General features: G+C 40.0%; 1 protein-coding gene across 4 annotated transcripts in view; it reads right to left on the bottom strand.

The window, feature by feature from the left end:
- LOC114572628 (stromal membrane-associated protein 1) overlaps positions 1 to 19,286 on the bottom strand; it is a 266,403-nt gene extending 247,117 nt beyond the window's left edge. For all 4 annotated transcript variants that reach the window (XM_028604329.1, XM_028604330.1, XM_028604331.1 and 1 more), the window contains exon 1: positions 18,981 to 19,286. In XM_028604329.1, the coding sequence (XP_028460130.1) occupies positions 18,981 to 19,098 (118 nt within the window). In that variant the 5' untranslated portion in view covers positions 19,099 to 19,286. The remainder of the gene's footprint in view (positions 1 to 18,980) is intronic.
- Between the last annotated feature and the right edge of the window lie 454 nt (positions 19,287 to 19,740).

Below are 19,740 nucleotides of genomic sequence, written 5' to 3'. Positions count from 1 at the left end.
CATGCAGTGATGCTTCCTTTGCCTCTAACATCAGTTTTGGAGCATCAGAGAGCAAGGCAGGCATTTAAGTGGCACTGAAATGAGGCACAGAAATCTGCGTTGCTATTTCGTCTGGTACATACCAGTCGTCTAGGCACCGGTGCCATATTAGCCCCGGGTTTTGGTATCCAACCCCAGCTCTAAGCCCTCTATTCTCGGGTAACTCAACCAACTGCAGCTGATACAATGGAGCTGGGGTGTTTATTCAAAACTGTGTGGGCTTGTACAGACTGCACTGGATTGACAACTGTCTCACTTTAGTATTAGTTTTCTTGAACATGATAGAATGAAACAAAAGAGTAGCCAGGGCTATGGAGGGTAGAAGCCATACTAATTCATGAGTTCTGACCTACTGCACTGGTCTGTATCCATTAACCTACTGTTTACTGCATGGTCTGTTTGAATGCTGTCCTATTCGGAATCAGCTCTATCTATCCGTTGACCTTTTCTAAAAACTACTGCTTTCAGAATCCATCAATAATTTCTGGTGTAGAAATTTTCACCCAACCTTAAAATCAACTTCCCCTGGTCTTCAAATGACGGAATAAATGCAACCAATGCAAATGATCACTATGAACTGAATAGCACATGGATGAGCAGTAGCTTCCTCTGAACACATTAGTAGCTGTTCATCTGTGTCTCATGTGGATATTTCAGATTCAGTAACAGTTTTATTATGCTATGCATCTTTAGTTTGGACAGAAATAGACAGCTGAATTTAGTTCTCTCTCAGTAGACATGAGCCATGTAGTTACCACACACACGGAATACAAACACACCAATGCTAATTTGTAGACTGCTGATCTGATTAGACACAAATGAGTTTCTTCACACACACAATCCTATAATGATACATCACGATATTGCATACAAAGTGCCCGTGGAAAGGTTAAGTTCAGTTCTCTCTTTATTTACTGAAATTCCAAACTGTTAGAAAGCAGCACACTTCTGCAGCACAGTTTTTTTTTCAGTCTGTAAATTAAAATGACAGAACTATAGAGCAACTATGGGTCCATACTTTAGACTTAAACGTGGCCAGGAAATCTGTTATTTTCCTCAAACTGCTGTCCGCCATACCATGTAAAAAAAAAAAAAAACTCTTCCTCCTAGGCTAGTTAACTTATGTTCCCTCATTCATGTGTTGAGTGCCTGAGAGCATGGGAGCACAAAGAAGGTACAATGATATATTGCTGTATCGATATTTTGTCCCATCCACCCTAAGCCTGCCTGCACAAAAGATAGGCTACACTAGGGCTGAACGATTTGCAATAATATTGCGATATGTTAAAACGCGATTTCCTAATCGCAAAGGCTGCGATTTGGTCTCGATTTGATGACTCGCGAGAGCAAATCAGTCTGCACTCCAGAGAAAGCATCAACTTAGCACGCTAACGCTACACCGTACCTTGAGCTGATCTCTGTCATTCAAACAATTCTGAGTTGAAGTTTAAATCTTTTACAGCCAGTTTAATAAAATGAAGGGTTTTGTTCGGGCTCGAGTCCATACATGCAGTTAATGGACACAGGCACGGAAAAAAGAAGGCTCGGTTGGCAACGAGCTAGCTCTGATTAGCGGTTAGCTCCGGTTAGCTCCGGTTAGCTCCGGTTAGCGGTTAGCTCCGTTATAAAGATATGAGTGGAGGAGCTGCCACTGAGAGGGGTAACAATCAGACTGATAAATGACGTTCGGGGAGCTTTCACAGCAGCGTGGCCGCGGGGTTTCAACGGTGTTATTAGTACAGTTAATCCCACGGCAAGACCAGCAGCAGCTAACGTAACGATAGCCTCTCTGAGCTAGTGCAGTGTTGACGGTGTCGGCACGCAACTTCACGAGGGGGAGGGGCTGGAGGCAGCTCCTCTCTGTGCACTGTAAAAAAATGTGTGTATGTATATGTGTGTGTGTATGTATGTATATGTGTGTGTGTATGTATGTATATGTGTGTGTGTATGTATGTATGTATGTATGTATGTATGTATGTATGTATATGTATATGTATATGTATATGTGTATATATATATATATATATATATATATATATATATATATATATATATATATATATATATATATATATGTGTATGTATGGGTTTTTACTTATTTAACTGTCTAGTGTGTAATTGTGTGTTGTTCATACTATACAATGTATTATTCAACAAAGACAAACAATAAATCAGAAGACAAAAGAGCTTAAAAAAATAATCGAATTCGAATTGCTATCGCAATATTTGGGGAAAAAATCGCAATTAGATTATTTTCAAAAATCGTTCAGCCCTAGGCTACACACATGCCAACATACAAGCACAATGACACTCAGAGACACACACACACTTTCAGGTAAACAGATACCAATGAAGATGACATCACAAGCACACACTTAAATCAATATGGACACAAATATAGATTTTTAACCTGCATCGCCATGCATACGAACAGAAACTCAGTGAGACAAACAAACAGAGTCATCCCAGCTGAGAGACACACAGACAGACAACCTCCATGAGTGGCAGCGGAACTTTCCAACTGAAGGGGCGGGGGGGGCAGCCAAGCATGAAATTAAAGCCCCAACTGTTAACCTGAGGTGTGTGTGTGTGTGTGTGTGTGTGTGTGTGTGTGTGTGTGTGTGTGTGTGTGTGTGATTTATGTGCGTCTGTATGACCCTCGCTTAAATCCTGCTAAACATGCTGATGAGTGTTTAAGACTACAAATAAGTAAGAAAAATAAACAAGGTACATCGGAATTTACTGATGTGATTCCTGCGAGCTTCTTTGATCAATACTGAGCGAGAACAAAAGTCTCTGACAAGGAAGCAGACAGAAGACTAAAGAGTAAAGATACAAAGTTTGAAGCTTTAAAGGGTGAAGGACACAGGCTTTGTGGTCTTGAGCCATGTCTGACTTGACTCATAAACCCTGCGGTACAGATAATACTGCAGTTTTTATCTGTTCTGATCCATAGCACCCAGCAAGTCATCATGGCTTCTGTCACAACCCCCTTTCTACCTTTTTATTTTACTCTTTTTCACCATTTTTTTTTTGTCTAATCGCTCTTTAGGTTTTTATGTCCTTTCATTTTCCTTTAATGTCCTGCTGTAAAACACCTTGAAACCGCAGCATTGCCAGAGCTCTGTATATAATATCCATAGGTCTTTAACTCCTCTCCTCTTTACTTCTAGCAATAAGAAACAACAGCTAATGTTACTGCATAAAATGGTGCCACTGGTAAGAGAATAAAACCACTGTGGTGTTGAAATTCAGTGGCAGTCTCTATTAAAAAGTAGTTTAACAACCTCCAATTCCTAATTAATAAAATGTCCTCTTAGTAAATCACCAGATAAAAGGATGACAAAATGTTCAGCACATGCCGGAGGAGAGTGGAGAATCATTGAGTGACGAGCAGGACGCTGAGGGGGAAATAATAAAGCGCTGTGCTGCTCCCTGCTGGCCCATTACTGTGATTCAGTGTCAGCAGTAATGACAAGGAGTGGATAGACTGCTTTCCTCTTTATTGTTATAATAATAAAAAGTCATCATCTGGTCTCATTGTCTTGTTCTTTAACAAATAGAGGAACATTATGGTCCAGACAGTCTATAAATCATGACAGATGGAAATCAAGTTAAACCATTATCAGAAGTAATAAAGACAGGGACTGGATGCAGAATTTAAATAACTTTTAGCTTTTAGTCTACACTTTGGCATGTGGTTCGTTTCATTATGTTTTCAATAGGAAAGCGATGAATGCAAGGGCATAGGTTTTATTTCAACTTTGGGGGGGGACATTATAATAATTAACTGCATTCTGGTGAATTTTTATGTAACAGTTATTTTTTTCTACAACCCTGTTGTGTTCTTTAACCCCCCCAATGTAGCACAAGTAGACTTCAGGGTTTTCCCTGCCATTATAAGTCTTGTGCAGCACCCGAGCCGCTTTTTTTTGTCACCACCTAAGCTGAATTAATGTAAAATGCGGCAAAAAAGCGTAAACAACTTTGAAAAAAGCATCAAATTAACTACAACACTTTTCTCAGGTAAAATGATTGAAGTATGACTTCTTTAGCAAGCTTTTTAAGTGTTATTTATTACCTGCTCTAGCTTTTCCAAAATTTTAGACACAGGTGTGGAAATAATAATAGTCCAAAATTATGTCGAAGTGCATTCTTTTTTTATTGATAAACCTCACATTTTCATGAGGAAAGACTTTTAAACCCCTCTGCCAAATTTGTGCACCCAAGTCTTCGATGAACCCAGGGAAAACACTGGACTTTATGTTTCACAGTTACTGATTTCTGTCAGATGGTCTATAGATCTGGACATTTCCGACCGCACTTGAAGGCAGCTTCATTTCATGGAGAAATAGAAAGTAAATGTAAACGGACTGTTTTTATATAGCGCTTAACGACTACTCAAAGCGCTTTTACATATTACAGGAACCATTCACCATTCACACACATTCACACACATTCACACACATTCACACACATTCACACACATTCACACACATTCACACACATTCACACACTATAGCCGAGGCTGCCGTACAAGTTGCCACCTGCTCATCAGATAAACACACTCACACACAGTGATGCCGCGTTCTATTTACCTCGGAACTCGGAAGCCGCAACTAGGAATGACGACATACCTGAGTTGAATGCCATTTTTTGTGCATGCAAACAGCGTAACAACATATCCACAGATAGAAGTTGGACATGCCTGTGTGAACGACTGATTTAGTGAGACACAAATAAGAAAGAAGTACTTATAACTTTATATTACTGCAGCTTTCATAACTGTTGATACAGGGGGCAGCCATGTTGGATTTTGAACTCGGGGTACTGCAAGGTTGTACGAGTTCCGAGCTCGTAAATACGAGGTCAGGGGGCGTGTTTCCAACTTTGACCTCGTAAAAAACGAGTTGCGAGGTAAATAGAACGCGGCATTACACTCCGATGACGCAGCATTGGGGACAACTCAGGGTTCAGTGTCTTGCCCGAGGACACTTCGACATGAGACTGCAGGGGCCAGGGATTGAACTACCAACCTTCCAATTGGCAGGCAACCGCTCTACCAATGAGCCACAGCCACCACAGTGAAAAGATACGTGGGTTGCAAGGTTAGGATGGTACTGGCCACCATAGTGGTTTCTGAAATCATTGGGGAAACATATTTATAGGTAAGAAGGATAAATACATGTTCTTATCCCCCTCAACGCTTACCTTTTTGGGGAGTGACTTGTCCAATTATTTTGAGGGGGACAAATCTACCTCTTCTTAATATTGGAGGGGACATATCCCCTGCATCCCCCCGAAATCTACGCCTATGGATGAATGATACTAGAGCTTCAGTGAGACCGTATAGGCCACACAGTTTAGAATGTTTTGACCTGTTCAGCATTTTAAATTTAGGCAACGTAGTAGGGCTGCTCCCTCTTAGTCGATTAGTCGACTAATCGGTCGTTTTGGTCTTAGTCAACTTAGATTTCTTTAATCGATTAGTCATGTTTTATGCTTTTTTCATGCTGAATGACTTATTTTCAAGAAACGTAGGAGCACATCTCTGGTAAACACAAGAATTAAAGTGGTGCTTTTGCATGACTCGATTAAATCAACTAATCGATTAGTCGATACAATTGAATGAGTGTTAGTTGAATTTCTTCAATCGGGCTGTGCAATTAATCAAATTTTGATCGACATTTTGGCTTCTAGCGATCACAAAACAATGTAATTTAGAAAAACTATTATTTTGCACATTATATTTTGCAAGTAAACTCCTATTTTGTCTTGTGTTATGAAGGGGAATTCAAAAGGATCAAATGGGAAAAGTAGTAAGGGGAAATTTCACAGTACAATGTGTTTTCACTGTTGATTTGTTTAACTGTTTCACTGTTTTTTCAGTTCAATAAATGCATCTTTCCAAAAGTCAATGATCGTGTTAAATAATCATGATTGGGGGCGACCTCTAGCTCACCCAATAGAGCGCGCGCCCCATGTAGGCTGAGTCCTTTGCAGCGGTGCAGGTTCGAATCTGACCTGCGGCCTTTGTGTCATCCCCCCTGTCTCACCATTTCCTGTCTATCCACTGTCACTATTGAATAAAGGAGAAAAAAATCCCCAAGAAACCGATTGGTGGGATGGATGTGAACGTAGTACACAGCGATACCAATGAGGTTTAACCATGTATCCAGCTGATTTAAATAGCTCATGTTACTGTTTTGTGTGAACAGTTAACTTCATTTAATATTGTATGTGGCGTTTTAATGTGCAGGGTGCAAATGTTCCAACAAAACAAGTTCCTTCTCAAGACTATTTTGCAGGGCTGGGGTGCACCAATCCTTGAGGATCGGGTATCGGCCCCGATATTGACAAAATAGCTGGATCATTAACAGATCCACGGGCCGATCCAGTACTGAAACTTTTTTCCCCCCCTCCATCGCAGCACATCCTACGTCATTCATCAGCAGCATGTGTGTCGCATGCTGGAAGAGTTGAGTTAACAACATGGAGCGAGGCAAAGAGTCTGCTGTGTGGAGATATTTTACGCTTGCCACGCCAACTAGTTCGTCGGCTGTTTGCAAGGTCTGCAAAATAAATGTTTCGAGGGGTGGTGGTACTACTGCAAAGTACAATACTACCAATTTAATCAAGCACATCCAAAAGCACCATGTTAAGGAGCATGCCGAATTCTTGCAGCTCAACAAAACCAAAGGAGCAGGAGACAATACAGCCCAACAACTAACTTTGGCGGATGCACACGTGAAAAGTTTGTGATGGAAAGCTTGAATGCATTGGCAATAACACAGCAAGTTTTAGAATTCATTGTTTTAGATGCTCAACCAATGTCAGTTGTTGAATATGAGGGCTTCGGTCACCTACTGGAATACTTACTACCGCACTGCCAGAACTGTACAAAAAAGTGTGCGAACACATCTCAAAAGAGATTAAAGATATAAAGGCAATGAGCTTCACTACAGATATATGGAGCTCTGCTGTGTGCCCAATGTCGCTTTTAAGTTTAACTGTCCACTGGTTGGACACGAGCTGTACACCGCACAGTGCAATGCTTCAAGCTACTGTCACAACGGAGTGTGAGCGATGCCATTGCAATCGGCAGGCAAATTGTGGGACATTTTAAACATTCTCCACTTGCATATTCACAGCTGCAAGATATCCAGCTCCAGATGCAACCTAAACGCCTGCAACAACACGTCAAAACAAGGTGGAATAGTACCTACTTGATGACACGGAGTCTTCTGGAACAGAAGCGAGTTCTCTGTGGTTTTACATTGCTGACCATGACCTGCCCAGTATGCTTTGCTAGAAAAAAACTAGCATTGTTCTAGCACCATTTGAAGAGCTAACAAGGAAAGTAAGCTCTTCGACTGTCTCAACCGCCGACGTCATTCCAGCTGTCACCATTCACAGGTTAAGTCAGCATTCACAGGTCATGAGTGGTGTGAGACAATGCACTACATGTTTACAAGGTTTAGTTATTATTTATATGTGTGGCCAAATTGTTGTTTGACCAACTTTTTATTAGTTTATTCTCAGGTTCATCTGCTAGGTTTTATTTTGAATTCCTGTTTGCAGAACATGTTTGCACATAATATATTTTTTACATGTTTGGTTACGGTTTGATTATTGTATGTATGTTCAACCAATACTGTTTTGTTTCTGCGGCTACATTTTATTTAAGAAGTTTGATTACATTCTGTTTTAGATTTGAAAGCACAATTGTTTTTTTAATGCGTTTGCAGGACTTTGCACCTAATATATTTTTTACATGTTTACATTTTTGATAACTGTTTGATTACAATACAAAAAGGCTTGTCCGCTTGTCCGGGACAAGTGGATTTTTTGTAGGACAAGTGGAAGAGAAATTTACTTGCCCCACTGGACAAGTTAAAACTCAAACAAAACAAAATGCCACTCATTTCGTCAATGTTACAGAATTGAAACAAATACATATTTTACCCCACAATCCCGGGCAGCGGGTCGGCGGGCCGCTAACGTTAGACCCAACCCACTGTTCAGCGCATTCTCCAAAAGCGAAGCAGCATGAAAGCACGGCGAGCTAGCCGGTGTTAGCTTGCTAACTCCACCTTAACGTTACCTCCTCGCCACATCGTTCACAGAAAACAAGCTGAAAACAGAAGTCACTCGTGGCGATAGCAATGTGCTTTGTGTGGATGAAGCATTATATACGTTATTATGTGCCACTCATTCCGTTTATGTTACAGATTTTACTTTACCGATTTGAAACAAATACATTAACTAACGTTAGACCCAGCAGCAGCGGAGAGCGGACCGCTGACGTTAGACCCAGCCCACTGTTCAGCTCATTCTCTGTAAGCGATACAGCATGAAAGCACCGCGGAACCAGCAAGCCAGGCAGCCGGTGTTAGTTAGCTAACGTTAGCATGCTAACTACGCTTTAACGTTACCCCGTCCCCACATCGTTCACAGAAAACGAGCCGAATAAAGCTGTCACTCGTGGCGATAGAAGTGTGCTTTGTGCGGATGAAGCATGAAGTTAATTTGACTCTTGACGGCTGGCTCTCTGTCTCGTAACGTTACTAGCTGCTCCGCTACTCGTTTGTAGCGGATTAAATATCAGGTAATAATCAACTGTAAAGTAGCTACACCTTTTTAAAGGATCCCTTGGTAAGTGAAATTGTAGAAAGAAAAAACAAAAACACGCTGACACCAACATTTAGTGGCAAAATCCATTGTTATGTCTACAAAATTATTTTAGATATAGTATAAGTTCAAGTCACCACTACCTCTGGTCAAAATATTGAATTAGTATCTCAATATATTGACTCAGTATCTCAGAATATAAACAAAGAATATCAAAGTAATGAGAAACTATAAAATATTGACTTAATCTCAATATATTGGCTTAGTATCGTAATATATTGACTTAGTAACTCAACATATTGGTTCAGTATCTCAATATATTGACTTAGTAACTCAGAATATCTCAATATATTGACATAGTAACTTAGAATATTGACTAGGAATCTGAAAGTAATGAGAAACTTTAAAATATTCACTTAAAATCTCAATATATTAACTTCTGCACACCGGCGTGCAAAGTATAATTTTGTATTATGAGTCTGGAGATCCTTTTTTCTTGTTGAAGGAGAAATCTATTCTTGGGACACATTTGTTTCTACTGTTTAAACTGAATTGTATTAATGTTGATAGTGTTTGGATGCTTTCAATGGTTTCTTCGAATTCTGCATTAGCAAAACACAAAAGAAATTATAAAATGATGAATCTTTACCCAGACAAGTGACTTTTGTTCATGGACAAGTGAAACGTAAATGTACTTGTCCGAAGGACAAGTGCCTCAAAAAGTTAATGTCAAGCCCTGCACCATTTTGTTTCTACTGCTAGATTTTGTTTATTTAAAATTTATTTTAAGAAGTTTGATTACATTCTATTTTCAATTTGAATGCACAATTGTTTTCAAATAACAAATAAATAAGAATTCAATACATTCCATCTATGATATTTTGTCTTAGTTAGGAAAGTGATGTTTAGTTAGGAAAATGAGCCGAGATGTGTGTGTGTTAAAACACACACAGCATGAGCCGAGATGTGTGTGTGCGTTAAAGGTTAAAACACGCAGAACCTGACTGGGAACGATACAGAGTTACCAACGGCCGCTGGGGCAGATGATCTCACGCTGGTCTCTTTTCTGTAAATAGGCTACAATTAAACCTTCGTGAGTAGAAAGTCAATACTTATCAATGCACTCACCTGTGTAGACCGGCATAAACATGTAGAAAGCGATATTTCAATCTGCTCTCTCTGCTCAGTCCACCGTGCTGTTTTACGCAAACACAGTTCTACTCTGCAAATAGCGAATTTTTACAAACAAGCTAAAACAAAAGCTGTCGGTTTGTAGTCTAACTGTTTATCTTAGGTTGCCGGGAATCTGGACATTTTGACAAATTCTTGTAAACCTCACTGCTGGCTGAACACACCAAACTCTCCGCTAGAGCGGACAATCTGGAGCTACTTAATATGCACGTGAATGACGCGATCGTTATGTTCGAGTGATGATGATGATGATTCTGGTTGTATTATTTTGCAACATCATCGTTTCATTGCAAATGAGGCATACATGACGAGTGCATAGCCTGCTTATCAGTCATTCATCATTAAAGCTGGGCTTTTGGCTTTTCCACGTCAACTTTTCGCTTCAGCCTCTTTGACAGTGACATGTTTACCTGACAACAGCCTTTTTTTCTGCAAGCTTTTTCCACCAATCAGGATGCTGCATACTACAATAATGTTTCCATAATCACAGACTTTAACCATCACTCGTCAGTGAACTGCCTCCTAGTCTGAGATCTTTTTCTAGTTAAAGAGCCAGTTATCTTTAGGGAGTTTCCATGTTTTTTAGGAGTTTGCTCCCACTAATACATGTAAAAAAAAAAAGCATTAATTCAGTAAGAAAGTGAAAAAGAATAGGCGTATTAGTTATAAATTCATTTTATTTTCTTTATTTGAAAGTCCGGCCACCACAGTGCTTAGAAAAATTCTGAAAAAAATGTAGTTGATGATCCCTGCTGTAGACTCTCTGTCCAGTCAGAGACATATATTGTGTAATTGATGTTTTTAGTTCAATTAATTAAATCAAGACGTCACCAAAATCACTCGGTCCCCTTTAAATCTTTCAGAAAATGATGTACGTGTATCGAATTATATCAAATCATATCGAATCGTATCGTTGGCTGAATATCGTGATATATATCGTATCGTGAGCTGAATATCGTGTATTGTATCGTGAGATTAGTGTATCGCTACAGCCCTAGTTCTGGGCACCCCCAAGATCTCAAGTGGGAGCTGAACATCATCTCCCTCGTCAAGAAAGCACAACAGAGGATGTACAGTACTTCCTGTGGCAACTGAAGAAATTCAACCTGCAAGACAATGATGGTGCACTTCTACACAGCCATTATTGAGTCCATCCTCACATCTTCCATCACCATCTGGTACGCTGCTAGCACTGCCAAGGACAAGGGCAGACTGCAGCGTCATTCGGTCAGCAGAGAAGGTGCCCTCCGCAGCAGATAACCAGAGCTTCTATTTTTGACGGACGACGGAGAGCTCCGCAGCAATTCAGCACACGGCAGATAGTGCGGGACAGGAAGTCGAGCACAGAAACAAAATAAATATGCGGTTAATTTTCAAAATAAAATACACCGTGCTCACGGCGGATCATATTTCCCTGCACTACACCTTGAAAACACATCACAGAGTCGTTTCCCCTCTACTCCTCTGGATGAAAACAAACTGTTGTTGGTTTTGTGGTTCTATTCTACGTGAATTTGCGAGAACTTGTGGGTCCTCGTGACTACAGCTGTCAGTCACGGCGGCAGCCATTCCGCAACAAATCCGGACCCGGTGGGTATTGACGGACGGCGGAGCACGCAGCAGACACGCAGCGGAGCCGGTCCGCAGTTGTTACCCATCAAGTGGAAATCCCCGGGCGTGCTGGAAAAATTGTGGCCGATCCTTCCTACCCCAGCCACAAACTTTTTGAGACACTCCTCTCTGGCAGGAGGCTGAGGCCTCACGCCACATGAACAGTTTTTTCCCCATCCAACACTAGCCTTATTAACAAGGCCCGGAAACCACCCTGACTCTCTCCACACTCCACCCCCTGGCTCTTCATGCCACTGTACTCTCTCTGCTATAATCAGGTGGTGCTGCAGCTTCTCACTGAGGACCGTCTCCATTCCTGGACCCTGCAAGGCCAACCTGTCCTTCGCACATTTAAAATGTGTACAATTGCAGATGTGTAAGCTGCTGGCTCCAAATTAGTGTGAGTGTGTGTGGGCCTGTGCCAGTATCTTATGTGTGTGACAGCAGAGACGTACCAAGGACAGGTCATCAAAGAGCTGAGTGCCCCGCTGGCACTTGCCAAGATCTGCTGTGGCAGCACAGAGGAGAGCATGTGCCAGCTCTGAGCACCCTGAGCCACAAATCACAACACTGACACACTGCCAGTTCTGTGTTCATGCGGGCGCGCGCGCAGCTTGTGAGTCACATTGGTGAAAGGATTGTGTTAAAACCAAAGGCGAAAATTATAGTCTGGACTCTAAGTAATGGATAGACTGAAATGCCAAGGAGGACAGGAAAATGGAATTGCAATCAATAAGGAGTCCATCTGCACACGCACACACACACACACACACACACACACACACACACACAATGTAGGGCAGTGTGTGTGTAGTCAGGGTGGAATTACAGCTGAGAGGCTAAGGTGAGTCACCTGCCACACTCCAATACAACGGCTGAATCTCACTTCTCTTATTTGACAGCTCCTCGGTTGAACCGGAAGTTGTTCTGGCCCTCCTTCGTGAAGGCCGTCTCAAAGCTTTATTCCTGCCCCGAGGATCGAGGAGAGATCTCTGAGGAGCGAGGAAGGGAGGAAAGTGGAGGAGCCATGGGAGTAATTAAAGGGAAAGGAGATTCAGCCACTGACTGCAGCAGGCAGCATAGAGGACATATAGTGTTCAAACTAACCCTAAAACAAACTGATCAATCAAACCAGAGCTCTGTACTCTGGGTGGTCAATCAGCCATGGAGTGAATGCTTGTTTTAAAAATCAATACAATCTAATATACTGCCTCTGCTGTGTTGGGACTGCACTGCATTCAGTAAAGGGATTTCAGGGATAATGACAAAAAGATGGTAACCCACATTAGCTCCATTTAAAAACCAAGTCATGAATATGCATTGTGGAAGTAGCCTACATGCTAACGCTGCTGCAGTGATGGCTCAACCAGCTCCTTCTTGTCAGTTATTGGCTGGTACAATGTTTGTTATGGTTCTTGGTGCAGGTTGGCAGTTTGTTTTTGTTGCCATTTGTGGAGCCTGAGCTGTCTTCAGAGACCGCTTTTTTTTTACAGTGTGTTCAGGGGACAGGCAGCTAGCGGATAGTGAGGAGATGTTTGCTGTATGTGACAAAAAATGTAGAGCACCTTTAAAAGACAATTCCGGCGCAAAACAAACCTAGGGGTTAATAACAGATGTGTACTCACTCGATTGCTCTCTGGGACATGTTTTCATGCTAATCAAATGTGTTTGTAGCTTGAAAGAAGCTAGCACTGACCACTGATTAGCTTATAACGCTATTATTCGGGGTACAGGGAAAGTAAAAATAAATCGCTATTTTGTACCACTAAAAAGGCTCAAAATATCACCAAACTTCAACGGTAGCATAGTTACGGTCCCTGTTAACCGAAGCATTGAGAACTTTGTAAGTGTACAGACAGTTTATTGAACAATGAAGCTGCTGGAGCTCCTTGAAAGGGCTACGAGAGAGAGAGAGAGCTACCGGTAGTAGTAGTAGTTGATAAGCACAGCCCAGTTTATCACAGAGGGGAAATCTTCCGACTGTACAAAACACTGCGTCTCTTGGGTGTTGCGACGCAACAGGTCCCACTCCGTGCAACACAGACACCCCTGTTCGGTGGCCATATCTTCACAATGTCCGCAGGTAGCTACACCACCAGCTGAAGCTCATTGAGAGAACACCAAGGGTTTGTAGCGCTATCAAAAAAAGCAAAAGGTGGCTACTTCGAAGAATCTAAAATATAAGACGTTTTCAGTTATTTCACACTTTTTTGTTAAGTACATAATTCCACATGTGTTCATTCATAGTTTTGATGCCTTCAGTGAGAATCTACAATGTAAATAGTCATGAAAATAAAGACATTGAATGAGAAGGTGTGTCCAAACTTTTGGCCTGTACTGTATGTCCTCTGCGCCGCTGCGTTAGATCCACAACTCCCCTCCATTGTCAGATATACTCGTTCTAAACACTTTTCTCTGGGCCAGTATTCCATTTTCCAGCCTGGAACACTGCATTTACGACCGTGGTTCATAGGGGTGTAAGAAAAAAATTGGTACACTTGAATTAATGATATTTTATTTTGCAATTCTGTATCGATTTTCAAAAAGGCAATATCGATTTTTCAACGCACCACTAGTGTCCTTGCCTAACAATGCCTAACAGTGCCTGACTATATGCTAGAAGCTAACAATGTAGCTATGGCTGAACTTTGGCCTACTTTAGCATATAAAAATTTGCTCACTAAGAACCTGTGAATCACAATCCCAAACTGGCAGTTTGATTTTCTGTGTACTGAATTGTTTACCTAATGTAATCTTCTTTGACTTTTATGAACATCATTGTCTTTTTTTAAATATTAGTTTTTCTAAAATTATACTAAAAATCCCAATATATCGCCTTACGCACAGCATTGAAATATATTGCAATATATTGAATCGTGACCCATGTATCGTGATACGTATCATATCGCCAGATTCTTGCCAATACACAGCCCTAGTGGTTCATTTTCAATATCCTTGAAAAACTTCCAAACTTTCTTCTTTCTAAAGTACACAGTGTGTGAGATCCTGACAGAGTTCCAGCTCATATAGCAGGTCTGTGAAGAGGGAGAAGCTGACCGGGAAGGCATCAAACCCAGCCTTTCATTTCTAAGCTGTTCTATCAAATAAAGGCCTAAAATGTTGAGAAAAATAATTTATCTTTAAAAAATGTATATGCAGCAACAAATTGATCAAAACATGAGTTAAAATCCCAGTATATAATGTATATAGTATATTTAAACAGATTTGAATTGGATAGATCAGCCCAATTTTCACAATACACGATCCAACTACTTGAGTTGGTATCAGCCTGATATTTGATATCATTATCGGATCGGTGCATCCCTAAACATTATGAGGGAGAACATAATTGACACTTTTTTTCACTGTGATTTTAAATTGCTATTATATTCTATGTGGAGTGGACCACATAATCAAATGGTTGGTAGAAACAACATTTTTCAAATATACACGTATCTTGTTTCTGCATTAAACCAATCATGAGATGATGCAGTTGCTTGTTGTTGAGACTGACACCTGTCCTCTCCGTTTTCTTTTTCAAACTGAGAAATCAAGAAAACACTGTTCACAAACAGCTCTATTGTAGTCCAGCCTTTTTTAAGTTTTTAAGCTTTTTGAGTGTTATTTATTTATTTATTATCTGCTCTAGCTTTTCCAATGTTTTAGACACAGATATGGTGATAATAATGCTACAAAATGATGTGGAAAAGAGACGCAAAACAACCTCAAAGAGACACAACTACAAAGAGATGCAAACCCCACAAAGAGACACAAAACGTATGGGGAAATAGCATTTGTTTGTTTTTTGAAAAACATATTTTCTTGAGGAATGACGCCTAAACACCCTGCCACATACGTGCACCTAAGTCTTCCACAAAGCTAGGGAAAACACTGCATATAATGTAATGTGTGACTCCGAGAGGTTGTGCAATAGATCAGGCTCATGGTGAGATTTAAGACTGCCCTCTGCTGGACCACAAGGTAAACTACCTTATACCGTCTGTTGTGCATAGACTGTGAATTTTCAATATTGCATTGCAGACTAGACAGTTTTTTCAACAATTACTTGCTTAGATCTTTTAGTACTGGAACTTACTCAGCACAAGAAAACACCTGTTAACCCATTACAATGAATTATGAGTCTTTCTGCACAACAGCCATATATTGTTTGGCTAAAAATAGCTGTGACATAGTGAATATGACTCATCGGGCATGGCTGGATGCTGCTGGTTTATGAATAAAATTTGTGAATATGACTCAGGCTGCAGGGTCACTGATGCAGAAAACACTAATCAGCAGATCCGATTTGAATGCAGTTCAGTGAAGAAAAACGTATTATTTACTTGATTAGCTGCCGAAATTATCAACAGTCTAAATAAGAATCAGCAGTGACAGGATATACAAATACACTTTAATCTGTGAGAGGAATATACTTAAATCGAGTCACAGTCAAGTTACTAATACACAGACTTTAGACTTGACTTAAATAATAACTTCTGATAAGAGCTTTTAAAATACTAATTGTCTGTAATGTGTCAAACAAAAAGGGTGAGTGAGTTAGAGAGGATTATAACCCCAAAAACCATCAATGCAACAACAAAAATCAACAATACTAACAACAACAAAAAAGATAGGTCTTCCTGGCAAAAAAACAACAAAAAAATCAAGGACCCCTTACTAGCTTTTTTTCCCCAGAACTTTCCACCACATCTCACTGTGTTCCTCAGTGGATGATGTTTGCTCAACAACTGAGACATACTAATGAAAAACATTTATTTATTTATTTGACAGGGACAATGCACAGCTCCTTAGCAGTACCACAGTTAGCTATGAGCTCATTTTTATCTGTAGTCCCTGGGCAGAAAAGAGAGAATAACATCTCTGTCAGAAGGGAAACCTAACACTGGAGCTTTAAAAGCTGACACAACAGTAAAGGACAACAATCAAATTTCATAGTATTAAAACTCGCCCACAACAACACCATGAAGACAATAATACAATTTCACAACATTAAAACACCACAACAGTGCCAACAATTTCTCTATGAAAACTGAGCAAACTGAGTGAGCTGAAAACAAGGCAGTTGAAAGTAGGGCTGGGCAATATACAGATATTATATCAATATCGATATTTATGGATAGATTCATCTTAAATTTTGGATATCGTAATATGACACAAGTGTTGTCTTTTCCTGGTTTTAAAGGCTGCATTACAGTAAAGTGACTGTTCTAGCTATTTTTTTGCCTTTTGCCTTTACACAATTAGTTATTATATCCACATTACTGATGATTATTGATCTAAAATCTCATTGTGTAAATTTGTAAAAGCCCCATTTGTCAACCCTACAATATCGCTGCAAAATCTATATCTAGGTATTTGGTCAAAAATATCTTGATATATCGCCTATCTCTCGTTGAAAGATCTGTAAAAGACAAGTGGACTTTGAGCTAAAGGTCTTTTTTTGACTATGTTGTATATTATTTTTGAAAACGTAATACTACTCACTATATATTTAAAGACTATATTAAAAAGAAAAGAATTCTGGTCTAAAATGGTTATTCAACTCTATTCTGCCAAACTGTGGGGAATTCATGTTTACTGTAGGTGCATTTACCTACCACTATGTGCCTGCTATCAGCTACAACATCAAATTAGGTCCATGAAACTTTAAAATTTAGATTAGCATCAAGGAAATGAGTACAACTGATATTTAACCTCAACTGTTAAAAGAAGAGCATCAGCAGCAGGAAGTGGAAAATCGTGATCAAAACGGATTCACCACCTGAGGGCTGGTTGAGGGAGGTCTGGTACTACAGATTACACTTGTCAAATGGCAAAGTGATGACGCAAAAGGCATTTAATCTCAGACATAGTAGTTTGGATGAGAGCCGTTCACACTCAAATTTAAAAGTCTGGGAATTTCAAGCCTCCATGCTTGTCGGCAAACATACAAGTACATCAAGGCGTTTAGGAAACAGTTACGATTCTGTGTCATGTTTTCTAAATCAATTGTGCAAAACATGATCATCGTTATGTTATTATGTATTTTTAATGCATTTTTACTACAGGGAATTCGCATGTAAAGGCATGTAGATTGTAGGTAACATGTTACTGGAAAGTATTCTGTTTGATGCATTGCATGCCGAATTAAAGACTGGTTTTCTGAAGATTTATAAAAAAACTCCTCGATCAAACAGTACCTTGGAGTATATTAAACTTCAATTTTTTTATTGGAGTTTTGGGTGGTGATTGCTCTGTATAAGGGCATCGCGAGTGAGATGTAACGTTAAGGTGTTGTCCGCAGCTGCAAACGAACAGTATCCGATGCTGACGTGTTTTTCTATGCGAGACATTCAGCGAGGACACGACACCACTAATTTAATGTTGCCTACACAGGACCCGCACGTTTTCCGTTCATAAATAAACCAGTCAAGGACATGACATCGATACTCTCGGGGGCTAAACCTGCGTCTAGCTAGCCGTTAAGAAACGGTACAAAGCCGGAAATGCAGGCCATCGGATTTCAAAATAAGAATTTAAAAAGGTGACAAACTTATTTTAAATTACAGAAATGTAAACATGAAAAACACTAAAATATTAAAACCTCATAAAAAAAGAACCCAATCAGCCTCCCATGTTCAGTGATCAGTTCAAATTCCAACATTGCTTATCCAAGAAAAGTCTGGAGTGCTTGGAAGATCAACACAAATCACGAAGGTGCTCTTTGGAATGGGAACAAAACTTCAAAAGAGAAAAAAGTCCAAGGCACTCTTCTTGTGAAAAAGAACAAAAAAAAGGCCATTTCATATCGTAATCTCGCATTAAAACAGAACTGGGCATCAACCCACACGTGTAGACACAAAGCGGCCTCAGGCCTTTTTGCTTATCCTATTCCTTTCAAGGATTCAGAGTGCAATTAACAGAACAGCTAAAAGAAACAAATAAAAAAAAAAAAACATTTGATGTAAACAATAAAGCAAGTCAAAAAATTTACTTTTCATCTGACTTTTCAGAAAACCTTATGACAAAATGTACTTCTTTATATAATTAACCCCGCACTGTAGCTAATTTATTGGGGGGTATTTATTGCTTAAAATGTCATCCTCTCGTTTTCTTTATTACCAAATAATGTAAGAGCTCGATGGGGGGTTTATTTTGAAAATGCTAAGCGGAAATTGTATGTTTTTGTGGTTACTTGCACAAATATTGCTCACGAGTATTTGTTTTGACTTAATTCTAACTGGACAGGCAATACATTTGTTTATATTGTACAACATACATATGAAAAAAAGTGTTTAATCGAAATTACACACGTTGGCAACTGACGTTAACGTTAGAAGGGATGTAACGTTATAGGTCCACAATGACTCACATTTGAGTAACGCCAACGTTAAAATGTGTTGCTAGCTTTAGCAAGCCGTTTGCTGCCAAGTTTCCACATAATTTCATATTTCTAGCTATATTCCATTTCTGACAAAGAGGTTTACAGGAAACACTGTCAGGCTTACCTTTTGCCTCACAGTCAGCACAGAACTTGTTGTGTTCTTCCCTCAGCAGTTTAGACAGAATGGCCTGATGCTGCTCATTCAGTTTCTGGGCTTTCTCTCGCTCCGAGCGCGTCGTCATCTCGCCAAAGTTTGGGAGTTATTAGTCCTGCTTGTGTCGAGCCGATAAAAACCACGAAGTCCTCAGTTCGTATTAAAAAAACGTGTGACATCCCCTTGTATCCGCACTGTACCGGGTGTATTCAGCTAGCTTGCAACCTGCTAACAAGGTAATATGGATCCAAGGCAACATCATCCCTGCTGCATTCAAGACTATCGGAATTTTTCGAATTCACAATTATTTTTTACTAGCATGTACTAGCCAGAGCTCCTAGCTGAACAGATATTTGGACAGATTTTGGGACTGTTACTGTTACAAAAATGCTGTTTATTCTCTATCTACTATAACCAATAACCAGGTGCAAACGGTGCTTTGATCCCTGATGCTAGTGTCTTTAAACCAGCTTTCTATCACGACTATGAAACATGCGCATAATATTTCGGGTTTTGCCCTTTTCCGAAAAAGACGATATTCCGACTAATCTGTTCACATGGCTAATGAAAGTAAACATTCCACTAATATTCCTGTCTACATGCAGCCATGCGAAAATAGTTTTCCACCAGGGGCGGATTTGTTTTAAGATTTGTTTTGGGGGGGGGGGGGTGTTTGATAGTGACAGTGGATAAACAGGAAAGGTGGGAGAGGGGGATTGTCATATAATGA

Source organism: Perca flavescens, chromosome 17, assembly GCF_004354835.1.
Source record: "Perca flavescens isolate YP-PL-M2 chromosome 17, PFLA_1.0, whole genome shotgun sequence".
NCBI classification, from domain to species: Eukaryota; Metazoa; Chordata; class Actinopteri; order Perciformes; family Percidae; genus Perca; species Perca flavescens.
Note: the sequence above shows the minus strand (reverse complement) of the source record. Positions and strands in the feature narration are given on the sequence as shown.